The 13,787-nt window shown below is 35.9% G+C and overlaps 1 protein-coding gene across 2 annotated transcripts in view; it reads right to left on the bottom strand.

The window, feature by feature from the left end:
* nebu (solute carrier family 2 member nebulosa) overlaps window positions 1-13,787 on the bottom strand; it is a 43,114-nt gene that overhangs the window by 28,426 nt on the left and 901 nt on the right. Inside the window, exon 1 of one of the 2 annotated variants that reach the window (XM_034975566.2) lies at window positions 4,051-4,226. The exons of the other annotated variant lie outside the window; for it this stretch is intronic. Within the exon in view, the coding sequence (XP_034831457.1) occupies window positions 4,051-4,125 (75 nt within the window). The 5' untranslated portion in view covers window positions 4,126-4,226. Of the gene's footprint in view, window positions 1-4,050; window positions 4,227-13,787 lie in introns of those variants that run through there. 2 annotated transcript variants of the gene reach the window in all.

Here is a 13,787-nt window from a genome sequence, read left to right as displayed (position 1 = left end):
TTAAGACCGTTAGCAAGCACAAAATAACAGTAGATATATAGGTAGGTAGGTAATAAAATATAAGTAGTAGTAGGTACGTAGGTTTTACATTGCAACATCTTAACGACTTTTGAATGTGGTACCTACACGCTAAGTTTCATTAGACCAATAAAGGCCTGCGCGGACTGGAGGACGGGACGGCAGATGATTTTAAATTTATCAATTGAATTTAATATACTTTCTCAAATTGAAAAAAGGAATATATTTCAATGTTCGGTGCTACAGAGAAAACTGCACTGCGATGATCCGAGGATTGAAATATATAGCTTATTCCGATTAAATAAATTTTAAATTCAATTTTTTTTTTAAAACCTCTGCCATCCGCAGTCTGTGGAGGCCCTAAGCGGTCTAAAATTGTTTAAACGTCACAAAAGCTTTTCGGAAGAGTTATATATACCAAAAAATCGAGTAGGTTGGTATTATACGATATAAATTAAAATGCTATAAGGTAGACAACTAAGCTAACCTTAGGATATAAAATTAATGGACCTGGAAATTTTATTATTCAGTGATGTTATAGACTATGGTAATTAAAACAAAAATTATCTCATTATCTCACGGTCTCTGGTAAGAAAACAATCGTGTACGGATACAATAATATTAATTACGGACATTATAAGAAAATCAAAGGAGATTTCAAAGTGTTTCAGAACGCGGCCTTTCCATAATATTTATTACTAGCTTATGCTCGCGACTTCGTCCGCGTGGACTACACAAAATTCAAAGCCCTATTTCATTTCTTAATAGAGGTTGAATTTTGAAAAATTCTTTCTTAGCGGATGCCTACGTCATAATAGCTATCTGCATGCCAAATTTCAGCCCGATCCATCCAGTAGTTTGAGCTGTGCGTTGATAGACCAGTCAGTCAGTCAGTCAGCCACCTTTTATCTATTTAGATTATCAATAAATTCAGAATGTAGGGAAGTTGTAGGGATTCAGTTGGTATTAAGGTAACTACAATCACTGTATATTGAACATGATACGTGACGTTGTGGATAGTAATCAATTGAACGCACTTAGTGTGATTGTTGACTGCAACCAACGTGTTCTTTATAAACTTAATAACAAATACAAACTTGGATAGAGTCAAGAGTGAGCAATAAAAAACATTGTCATTTTACGATTGCATGTTGTAATAAAGAATACCTACCTAGAGTTTAAAAGAAACAATTAACAGGACTTTTTGACAACGTGGTTAGTTTGTAAGGTTTATTTAAGTTTGTATGTTTCTACTTTGTAATATTTTATAGGACTGATTAAGTAATTATTAAAAATATCTGTGCTTCCTGCATAAATTATTAACATAAAAATGTACAGGTATCATACTTAGTTGAATTCACTAAAAATATACTTGCTTTTCTAAGATTACTTACCCGAAGAGTGCCAACGGACCCTATTACTAAGCCTCCGCTATCCGATGTCCATCCGTTGTCCTTAACTTTATCTTTACCAGAAAGAAAGGAAAAATAATAATTTCTTCTTTAACATGAGGTACTTGCATCTTATCCTACCTACAGCAAGATGGGATATAATCCGGTATTTGACAACTAGTCAAACTAGTATCTTTTTATCAAACTTCAAAACACGCACTTAGTATGCGATTTTCTATGAAATACCGGCATGTGACGTGACAATGATTTGACGTGCTTTTTAGTTTAATCGATAATTATTTAAAATGGTTATTACACTTAATACTAATGAAGGACATGTATTTTACTTATTTTGGAAGACCCTCTATTTAATAATCACTGAGAATTATAATAATAATTTATTTTTGACATAGGCAAATACCCAATTAAAGTAACTATTTCTAATAGGTATTATAATTTTTTATGATAAGTCAGTTTTGTACCCACATGAAACAAGTTTAGACTGTTATACAAGTTACTTACTACTAAGAACTTCGTATCTTTAATTTTAGTACTTGATTCAAGAAATATTAAAATTACTGAGCAATTTTTTAGTATTTATTCATTTATTTGCAGTGGCAAAACGTGTCGCTATGTCTACTTATCTAACATTACATAATCGTATCTAGAACTAGACTAGAAATTCTTAACGGTTACGTATGCATTTCCGTATAGTTAAAAACTTACTTTAAGTAGGTATATCTTATAAAATAATAAGGAAGTGAGAAATCTGAACAAAGTGCCACAAACAAGAGTAGGAAGAAATAATTCATTCTAACGCAATTTTATGATAGAGAATGTTAATAAATAAGAAATTAAAACGCAATTGCTTGTTGTTGATAAGTAATAAGAAAAAAATGTAAACGACATCGGAATTTTATAAATACCTACATAAATTGTATATGAAGTTATTACTAATAATATTGTCATAATGATACCTATCTAAGCTATCTATCGTAATTTCGTTTCATTGTTTACTAAAACTCGTATTTTTAGGGTTCCGTACTTCAAAAGGAAAAAGGAACCCTTATAAGATCACTTCGTTATCTGTCTGTCTGTCCGTCGTGTCTGTCAAGAAAACCTATAGGGTAGGTACTTCCCGTTGACCTAGAATCATGAAATTTCGTAGGTAGGTGGGTCTTGTAGCACAAGTAAAGGAATAAGTAAATCCAAAAACCGTGAATTTGTGGTTACATCACAAAAAAAGTTTTTCCAATTTTCAAAGTAAGAAAACTATACCAAGTGGGGTATCATATGAAAGGGCTTTACCTGAACATTTAAAAAAATATATAAATTTTATTTTATGCATACTCAGTCTCACTAGTTTTTAATTTATTGTCCTTCCTGTTGCTTTATATTATAAAAAACTCCTGTGGTCAAATTTATACGTCTGTGAATCCTACTTTTACTTTTACGTTTTCCACGTCTAAGTAGATTTAATCACTGGTTCAGTTTAGAAACGGTCTATCGGAAACTCGAAAAAATGTGGCAAGAAAATATTTGACGAAAGGTGAATTTCAAAAAGGAAAAGTTCCAACAATCCACGCGGACTAAATTGCAGGGATCTGCATCTAGTAATTTAAATATTTTTTATTATGAAAACTTCTCAGTTTAATAATTTATCAAGAAGTTATTAGAAATGTCTAGTATTACTAGTCTAGAGTATTTAGTTTTTTTTTATAAATAAGTAGCTCACGTCTTGGTTTCTAGCCTGGCTAATGATGTTAATTAGTTTATTGATACAATCCGTCATGCACGGTAACTCAACGAGGTTAGACCTAGCATGAAACACTTTCATTATTTTAAATTATTATATTTCTTGAAAAAACAAACAATAAGTCCCCAAAAAATATGATTTAAAGGTGAGATGGTATCTGAGAGGTCTCGGACAAAAGGCCAGTGAGTGAACCAGCTGACATCCTTTATCGAAGATTTTAATAACCCAAGTCCAAGTGGACGAAGTCACGGGCATCAACTATGTAATAAGAATACAGAAATACATGTTGGCTGATGTCCTTGGCGCATTGGTAAGCCGCGTCAGCCGCGTGGTCGAATAAGTGGGAAGTCGCAGATACGATTTCCGGTAGGATCAAATTGGAAAATTAGATACTTAGGTATCTAAATTAGTTCAGGTATAGTCTGGTGGAAGGCTTCGGCTGTGGCTAGTTACCACCCTACCGGTAAAGACGTGCCGCCAAGCAATTAAGCGTTCCGTACCGCTACGATGCCGCGGTACAAATCAGGAGTAGGCATGGGATTGATAAAACTGCCATAACTATCCTTTCCAGAATAGCCCGATTCCATCTTCACTGATCATCAGACTGCATCGTCACTCACCACCAGGTGAAATTGAAGTCAAGGGCTAACTTTTCATCAAATGAAAACATCTTAAAATTCCTTGATCTTCTTTGATGTTTTCCTTTATCGTAGAGCGCGTGTACCTACACCTCCATGAAATTGTAATTATATCTATTTCAGCATAAAACTAATAAATAACTGTAAGAATATAAAACTCAGAAATGTCTGCCTAAGAGCTCCTCGTTCTTCTTAAAAATTAAGGTCTTCCTAAATAACAGTTTAAAAATATCATAAAAATTCGTACCTTTTTGGACATCCGAACATTTTTTTCTGCAAGAACAAAGCCTCCGTTGTCATAGCAACGCCTCTTGTTTTCCATTTTCCTTAATAACCACTTAAAATAATAATGTTTTTATTTTCCTTTCTACAATAAAACACCTTTGCTCACTTATCGTTATCACACCTTTGCACACTATAAAAAAACCTTGAGGTTATTGAACGCAAATGGAGAAAATATAAGAACTCCTTTACATTTAAATAAGTAAGTAACCTCCTTTGAAATTATAAAAAAAAACAACAAAGAAAACTATAGTCTATGGTAACTTTCGCGCGTAAAGTTACCAAGTGACAGTCAAGAACGCGGGAAAACCGTTCAGCAAGTAACACCGAAGTGAACTGACGCGGCGGTGGTGGTGCCTTTACCCAAATAAATACAGCATTGAACCGCACTAACCAGTAACCGGAATCATTTTTCGCGTGGTTCGCTTAATTAAGCCAAATTTCGTACATTTTTTGTACAGTTGACTTGATTTTCTGGATTCTGGGATTGTTTTTTGGTTGAATTTTGAGATCGTGATGTAATGCAGACAAATGTAATAATTTAACTTAAGTAAACTTTATATGTAGAACCTACTTACTTTATACTTATTGTAAAATCTCCAGTTTCGTGGAAGAGAATGATATTTATGAAGCTTAGAAAGTAATCATCATGCTGCAGCTACAGATTGGGTTGGCGGATTACAATTTACATCCTATCTGCTGATAAACGTATCGGCAGATGGGATGGGAAACTAAGATTGCCACAGTCACAATTTTTTTTCACCGTTGAGCTATTGAGGCTATTGTCATTATTTATTAGCATTAATTTATCATCTACAGAACTAACGTTCCGATTTAGAAGATTCTTTCACTGATAGATAGAGCTACATTCCCGAATGCTACAGCCTACAAGCCTATAAGTATAGCGATTAGCGCAGCACTTGGCCAGCGTGGTAGACTATAGCCAAAACTCTTCCCACTCTGAGAGGAGACCCGTGCTCTGTAGTGAACCGGCGATGGGTTGATCATGATGACGATCGTTACACTAATTTAATAAACTCTGTGCAAGAATCAATACTTAAGTAAAGTAGGACCTGAGTAGAACCATGTAGAGGCAGAAGGTCAAAGGTCATCGACGCTAAGAAAATTGTGGCTTGAGCGGCTTAATAGCATTTTTATGGTTAGCTTAGTGAAAAGGTAAGGAAAATATAATAAATTATAGTTTTTACTATTGTATGACTAACTAGCTTATTCCCGCGACTTCGTCTGCGTGGACTCGAATTTTCAAAAATCCTTTTTAGCAGATGTCTTGTCGTAATAGCTATCTGTATTCTGTAAGCCAAATTTCAGCCCGATCCGTCCAATAGTTTGAGCTGTGCGTTGATAGATCAGTCAGTCAGTCAACTTTTCTTTTTAATTATATAAGACTAGCTTATGACCACCACTTCGCGTGGACTGCACAAATTTCAAACCCCCATTTTTACCCCTTAGGGGTTGTATTTTCAAAAATCCTGTCATAGTGTATGCCTACGTCATAATAGTACGGATATATGTAAGTATATAGATAGATAACAAAGCATTCAAATTTCAAAGTTCAAACCGTTGGTAAATAATATATTTTGGATGGTTGGTAATAAATAAACTTTCTATCAATATTATTTTACACGAGCAATAAATAATTTCTCGAGTGCTTATTGCTTACACGTGATAATTTATCTTATTCATGGAAAATAGAAAGTAAACCTGTAACGTTTGCGTTGAACACCTCGATGTTAGTGAAAATTGTGTCAGTACTTAACCTTACTCATGTGGCAAGTGAGTATACTTCAATCCATCAATCAGCATGTTTGCGTCCACTGCTGGACATAGGCCTTCCCAAGAGCGTGCCACCACACACGATCCTCTGCCTTCCTCATCCACCCTCCACCCACTTCTCGCTACCTTTCAGTCCAGCGGGTTGGAGGTCGTCCCACACTGCGCTTGCCGATACGCCGTCTCCACTCCAGAACACGTCTGCCCCATCGACCATCGGTTCTGCGGCGGACGTGGCCTGCCCACTGTCACTTCAGCTGGCTAATTCGTTGAGCTATGTCAATCACTTTGGTTCTCCGACGGATTTCCTCGTTACGGATTTTGTCCCTTAGAGAGACACCCAACGTAGCGCGCTCCATAGCACGCTGAGCGACTTTGAACTTGTGGACAAGACCAACTGTCTACTTGAGAATTTTTATAAGTAAAAATCCATATCCATACTAAGGCTGAGACCTATAGAGCGCACTTTGACTTTGCTCAGACTTAAGATTGAGGTAAAACGAGACACATTTATGTGGGAGATATAGCTCCGTCTCATTTTAACTCTGTCTTAATTCTATGCTAAGTCAGAGTGCACTCTATAGATTTCAGTGTAAGACTCCGAATGGCCTACTTACGCAAAGTTCGTTGACCTCTAGCGTCAATCAGCTGGTTTATTTGCAATATTTATATTGGGAACTTTTACAAAATATAGGAATATTTTTTTCGCGTTTTTATTTTGTGGTGGTGGTGTGTTTAATTTTCAAAGCTTTGTTGAGCATTTGTTGAATTTTAAGTTTAAAACTTAAAATCCAACAAATGTTCAACAAAGCTTTGAAAATTGAAAACGCATTCAAATCATTAGGTACACAGAATATATGTATACCTAATACTTAGTATTCTATAGTACACCTACATACTCAGAAGACAGAGTGCAATGCTCTGCGAATTGGTATAATAAAGTAAACAAGTTTTATAGGGTTCCGCACCTCAAAAGGAAAAAAGGAACCCTTGTAGGCTCACTTCGTTGTCTGTCTGTCTGTTGTGTCTGTCAAGAAACCTATAGGGTACTTCCCATTGAAGTAGAATCACAAAATTTGGCAGGTAGGTTATAGTTATAAGAATACCCGGCTGAGTTTGTTGTGGGCTCTCCTCAGACCTGGGCGCGTTTGGAACCCTCGTAGCTTTAGTTTTAAGTTTGCGTAATAATTATCACCACTATATCTTAGAAATCCAACATCTGACCATCAAAAAGAGTTATTAATTACCTATTTTGAATAAATCATTAGACTTTGACTTTCTTTAGCACATGTAAGGGGAAAAATCCGTAAACCGTGAATTTCTGTTTACATCACAAAAAAATGTGGTCATGTAGATATAATAGGCTACTTGACACTTTTTTAAAGTTGGTCTTAAATGGTTAATATTTGTGCTATTATATCAAAAAAATTAACACTATATTTTTTTGCGCCCTAAAAACCGTAAAACTTTCATTTAAAAATATATTTTTCTTAGACAGGTGAAAACACTGTCGGCCATGTTTGGCCGATAGATTATCTGTGCTCTGACGTCATGCATTTGTAAACAACAGCATAACCTGCCAAAGTTTAATAAACATGACTTCTATTATACTAGTTTACATGAAAAATATAGTAATTTTCGTTAATGTATCATCCGAGAATGTAAAAAACGCATCGATAAAGACCACAGGAAAGTTGTGGATTAGAGTGCCCAGTGAAATAAATATACGTAACGCGAAGACTTGCTTAAAGGGATCCTATATGACTAACGACTTCAACCCAAATTTATTTTTGCAAAGATCACTTTGTTGTAAGTCTTACTTAATAACTTATTCAATTTATAAAGAGAAAACGATATTTTTTTACGTTTACTATGAGTTTTTAGAAATATATAAAAACTAGCTTATGCTCGTGACTTCGCCCGCGTGGACTTCATAAATTTCAAACCTCCATTTAACCCACTCAGGGGTGGAATTTCAAAAAATCCTTTCCTAGTGGATACCTTCTGTTTACCTACAAAGAACACACCCACCAAATTTCATGTATCTAGGACCAGCTGTTTAGATGTTTAGGCTGTGCGTTGATATATAAGTTAGTCAGGACTCTAAATTTTATATATATGGATACTACGTTAGTCCCCGCGTGACATAGGGATGACATTTCTTTGTTTACATATTTAATGACGTCACATCATGGCTGACAGCGTTTTCTGCGTTTCAAATAAAAATAAAAACTGTATTTTTTAAAATTGGATTTATATATCCATCCTGCGTTTTTAATAATTGTTATTGATATATTTCGTTGTCTTAAGCAAAATACTATAATAAATAATCATTTATTGGACGAAATTAGATATGAGTCAAGTAGCCTATTAGAATTTTCAACTTTCAAAGTAAGATTACCATACTAAAAGACTGGTATCATATTATTATGAAAGGGCTTTACCTGTACATTCTAAAACAGATTTTATTTATTTTTATGTACAATAATATTTGATTTATCGTGTAAAACGTCGAAAAAATATGACTGTAGTCTGTAGTACGGAACCCTCGGTGCGCAGGCCTTACTCGCACATGGCTGGTTTTTTTATGGCCAAACGGACGCATTGGCACTGCAATGCAAACTGAGGCTATTAATTTGTTGATTTTACCAAAATAACTGAACCCGGATGTGTGTGCCAGCTGCAAGCCTGCAAGTTCAAAAACTAAAAGCGTTTTATGTACCAAAATTTTCATTTTTTAGGATTCTGTACCCGAAGGTTACGGGACCCTATTACTAAGCCTCCGCTGTCCATCTGTCCGTTTATCCAACCGTCCATCCGTCTGTCTGTCCGTTCGTCTGTCAGCGGGCTGCATCTCGTGAACCGGGTTGTTATTCTAAACTCGTGAACTATAATGTTCATTTGTTTTTTCATTTGTTTGAGCATTTTCCCCCTACATTTTCAAACGAGAAATAGAACTAAACTGAAGGTGCTGTAAACTCTGTGCAAGTGGTACTTAACAATGAAAAATTGAATCTACTTATCTCTAATTTCATAAATACCTACATAACAGAAGAAGAATAGAAGAAGTATAACCCTTTGTACCTAGGTAAGTATAACAAAGAAGAGAAAGAAAAGATTTACAAAAGAAAAGAGATATAAAAAACTTAGAACTGTCCACGCCGTACGAAATTCGAACCATAAACGAAATAATTTATGTTAAAATACTTAATATTATATCTAGCGGTTAGGTAGTTACTAAAACATGTTTCTAGGTCTTGTAAGAAATAAAATTCACCTCGTAGGTATATATTTATGAAAACAGAGTGAGATTACGGACACGACATGCCATTTTATGAAAAAAAAACCGGCCAAGTGCGAGTCGAACTCGAGCACCGAGAGTTCCGTATAAAAAATACGACTGTAGTATTTTTTCGACATTTTGCACGATAAATCTAAAACTATCATGCATAAAAATAAATAAAAATCTGTTTTAGAATATACGAGTAAAGCTCTTTCATATGATACCCCACTTGGTATAGTTATCTTACATTAAACATTAAATATAAGTAGGTAGGTACTAAGTAACACTTGTTCATGAACAAATATTTTTTTTGGAATTTAATAATTTCTGAATTTTTGGTCCGGTCTGGTGGGAGGCTTCGGCCGTGGCTAGTTACCACCCTAACGGCAAAGCCGTGCCGCCAAGCGATTTAGCGTTCGGGTTCGATGCCGTGTTTAAACCAAATGGGGCATGCGTAGGTTTAATAAAAACTGCCATAGTGCATACCCCTTCGGTTAGCCCGCTTCCATCTTAGACTGCATCATCACTTACCACTAAGTGAGATTGTACTCAAGGGCTAACTTGTGTGATCTGAATTTTAAAAAAAAACGAGTTGCCAATGTTGAAACGGTTTGAAATGAAATCGGGGGTTTTAGTAGCGGTTGACTTTTTGGCGCTAGATCTTTTACAGTAGAAAAGTTTCGGGAAATTAGAAGCTGTAGGCGGACGAAGTCGCGGGCAACTGCTAGTAGTGAACAACTTAAACTTAGTGCGTAGTTGAGTTTACATCCGGTCTAGACTTCTAGACTTAATTTTTAGGTCAAGAAAAGCGTGCTTGTTTTATTAACATAGTAATAAGGAAACCACCTGGTCGTTAATCATATTCTAAAAGGCTCGATGAATTTTAAGTAACGAGGTAAATCTTTGAGGATAACACGGAATTTAAAAAAGTCAATTTACGCGGGCGAAGCCGGGGGCCACGTAAAATTTAACTCCTCACTCGCCTTTTAACTTTTTGTGTCAAATTTCATGTCAAAAGAACCGTACTTTTGCGTAACCGTTTTTTTGACAGTACATAAAATGGCGCGTGAGGACTGAGGACTGAGGAGTCATATTTTTCGAACTGTGTGGATTGTGGATTTTTACCAGAGATTGTCATGCAATGCAAGTTAGAAGCCCTGGTATTGAATTTAGCAAGTATGTCTCATCTCATCCCTACAATGCAGGAGTGAACTTAACTGGAACTTAATGAGCGTATGGAACTTAATGAGCGTATCCATGATTCCATGATGACTCACGAACGCTTTACAAAAATAGCAATTGACGATTCAAAAGTACTGGGTTTAACCAGTGACCCTAACAATATGTGGTGTACTGATAGAATATATCTCATAAACATTGTAAACTTAAGCGCAAAGTAACGCCGTCTAGCGCCATCTAGTGCTTGAGCGAGAATTCAAATTATTTTTTCTTTATTTTTTACCCCACTACGGCAAAGCCAAAAAGAAAAGTTATGATTTTCGCAGTCTATGTATGTATGTGTGTATGTTTGCATTTATGTGTGTTCCACGCTAACGGCGAAACTACTGAGCCGATTTTGATGAATGACGTGTCAATTGATTCGGTGTTATGGTCTGAGTAACATAGGCTACATTTTAAATGAACAAAATTAAAATGGCGGATGTAGCACCCAAAAAAGTGGTGGTCTCATTTTTTTTTGCTGTCGTATCGAGTGAGGTGTCAAATGAAAGAGGAGGAAATTTTGAGCTCATAGATATAAATACACTACTTACAACACTAAAATAATTATATCAAGCGACAGAAAAACAATTTGACTATAATATTTCGGCGTTTACTAAGACAATCGTAGTTGGGTGTTAGTTTTCAACTTTTATCTTGTTTATTAAGATTTTAATTAATTTAACTTGTTCGTAGTTCGTACCCTACGAATAGCAATATCTATTGTTATTCGTATTTCGTACCTATACAAATTGATAATGAGTCAAAATTGGTGAAGTAGGTACTGAACTTTCGTGGCGGCCATTTTGAAATTTTTATTCAGTAGGTACTAGAGGATGCCCGAATCCCGTGGGAACTCTTTGATTTTCAGGGATAAAAAGTAGCCTAAAGTAATGTCCTTCCGACACGATAGCCACAGAGATTATTTGACATTTATTTTTAATCCATTAAAGGATTTCTACGAAAAAATATTTTGATATCTCAGAGTGAAGCAGTAATGTAGAACCAGCCAACGTCAAATGAGCTCGGTGGCTATCGTTCAATGTTAGACACTGATCCACGCCTACCACAGTTCAAGCTATATTTAACCAAACAAAAGATGTCAGTGAGACGGATTGGTACAGTTAATTCACTGTGATAGCCCGCATCCGGCCAGGATAGCTTCCTACGCACAACTACCTACTGCTTATCGCTTATCGTTATCACGCTGTGGGGCATTCATTCTCAATTTTGTTGATAAAGACTTGAAATCTGTCGTCGATAGGTCACACGATCAATAATAATTTTGACGACTCCTTAGTCTCTTATCGTAGAGCCCTATATTATATGACAGCGGGGAAAAACTGGATGGATCTTGGCAAGAAGAGAGAGAAATGGAAGAAGTTGGAGGAGGCCTTTACCCGAGACGGGCCCATATCTCATAAACATACATTTTATTTTTATTTTGTTATCTATACTATCCATACTAATATTATAAATGCGAAAGTGTGTATGTCTGTCTGCTAGCTTTTCACGGCCCAATGGTTTAACCGATTTAGATGAAATAGAGATTTTGATATAGAGTTTAGTTTTTGATATAGCTTATATCCCGGGGACGGACATAGGCTACTTTTTATCCTAGAAATACAAAGAGTTCCCACGGGATGAAAAAAAACCTAAATCCACGCGGGCATCCTCTAGTATGTACATCAAACAAACTCTGTACCTACTAACAATACTAACAAGTCGAGACTACCACAGGATCGGAAAGTAGGTTTTATTGAGAAGAGCCGGCAAGACTCAGCTTGCTCTTTTCAAAACGCAAAAATGTGATGGATCAAACTGATCAGAAAATATCCTTTGAAACCAGATACACGTCACGTAATCCAAACACCAGGCACCGGTCTCTGAAACTTCTGAAAGGGATTTGAAAGATTGCGTCATTGCCCATTCTACTAGTGGCCGGCCCGTACCTACATATAGGACTATACTACAAACACTTCCCCCGAAAACACGAGGGATGCTATGACGTCAAGCATTACGATACTTATTATTAGATTGCTTAGATAGTTTTGTTTTTGTGCAATCATATCCGGGTACAGCAAGAAACCTTAAAAATGAAATAAGTTTTACATACAGTAGGTACCTACTTTACCTAATATAATATATGGGGTGTAACCAGAACGCTAGTAAAAACTTAGCGTTATTTTTATACTACCTAAACTAAACACAATCCAATACCAATAACCATTTGCGTCATTTTGTAGTTTTGTGATTTAGTATTTGTCATACCCACAATGTAGGTACAGCGTGCAAAACTGGGGTCAAAGCCCAACCTACGACGCAGCATATATAGAGTCCGAGTGGTCTACAAATTATGCTACGTTCGTTGATCTCTACCGTCAGTCAGATGTTTTATTTGAAATATATCGTGAACTTTTATAAAATATCAGATATTTTTTTGTTTTTAACGCGTTTTTTTTGTGTTATTTTGTAAGTATTCATCAGTAGGTACTATCGCCTGTCTTCGTTTTTGCTTGCGTTCTGGTTACACCCTGTATTACTAGTGCCTGGCATGCGATGCAATGCGATTCGCGCTCGCTGATGGTAGTTAGGTACTTGTCAGAAATATTCCCGCAAGTCCCAACAATAACTTTACAAAGAATCAAACCAAAAGAATTGAACCATCTGCTAAGTCTTAGGTAACGAATAGACTGACATATTAGGTATTTGCAACAATCTATTGACTAATTAAGTAAATCGGTGGGTACCTACCTAAGTACTTACCTAAATAAAAATTTGGGGTGTCTCATATGTAAAATAAATGTTCAGGGCGTGCTTAATGAAAATACCGGTAAGAGATTTCCGACGAGCTCTTGGGATCTAAGAGGTTTTCCCTGCCATCAAATTCAATAGGTACCTTCCTAGAATAGAGGGATTCCAACATCAATGGGTACCTACTACCTATTCTGGAAAATTGTAGGTATAATGTAAATAAAATGCCCGGCTGAGTTTGTTGTGGGCTCATCGCAGACCCTGGGCGCGTTTGGAACCCTCGTAGCTTTAGTTTTAAGTTCGTGTAAAAATTATCACCACTATATTTTACAAATCCAACAACCGATAATCAAGAAGTGCAATTTATTACCTATTTTGAATAAATTATTTGATTAGATTGCCTAATATTTTGGAAAATTTCCCAGACGCAATGATGGATCTCGGACCAAAGCGGAACAACTTCCTTAAGTATGTTTTTATCTAAAGAAGCCTATTAATTTTGCTTAATCATTGTCATTATTTTCCTGTAATAAATAAAGCCTTGGAAGGTCTTCTACCTTACTGTCTAAAAGATTCCATCATTTGCATCATTTCGTAATTTTAAGTCCGTATTACTACATGAGTAGGTATTAACTTCTACCGTGGGCGCTCCATGC

Source organism: Maniola hyperantus, chromosome 14 (assembly GCF_902806685.2).
Source record: "Maniola hyperantus chromosome 14, iAphHyp1.2, whole genome shotgun sequence".
In the NCBI taxonomy this organism is placed as follows: domain Eukaryota; kingdom Metazoa; phylum Arthropoda; class Insecta; order Lepidoptera; family Nymphalidae; genus Maniola; species Maniola hyperantus.
Note: the sequence above shows the minus strand (reverse complement) of the source record. Positions and strands in the feature narration are given on the sequence as shown.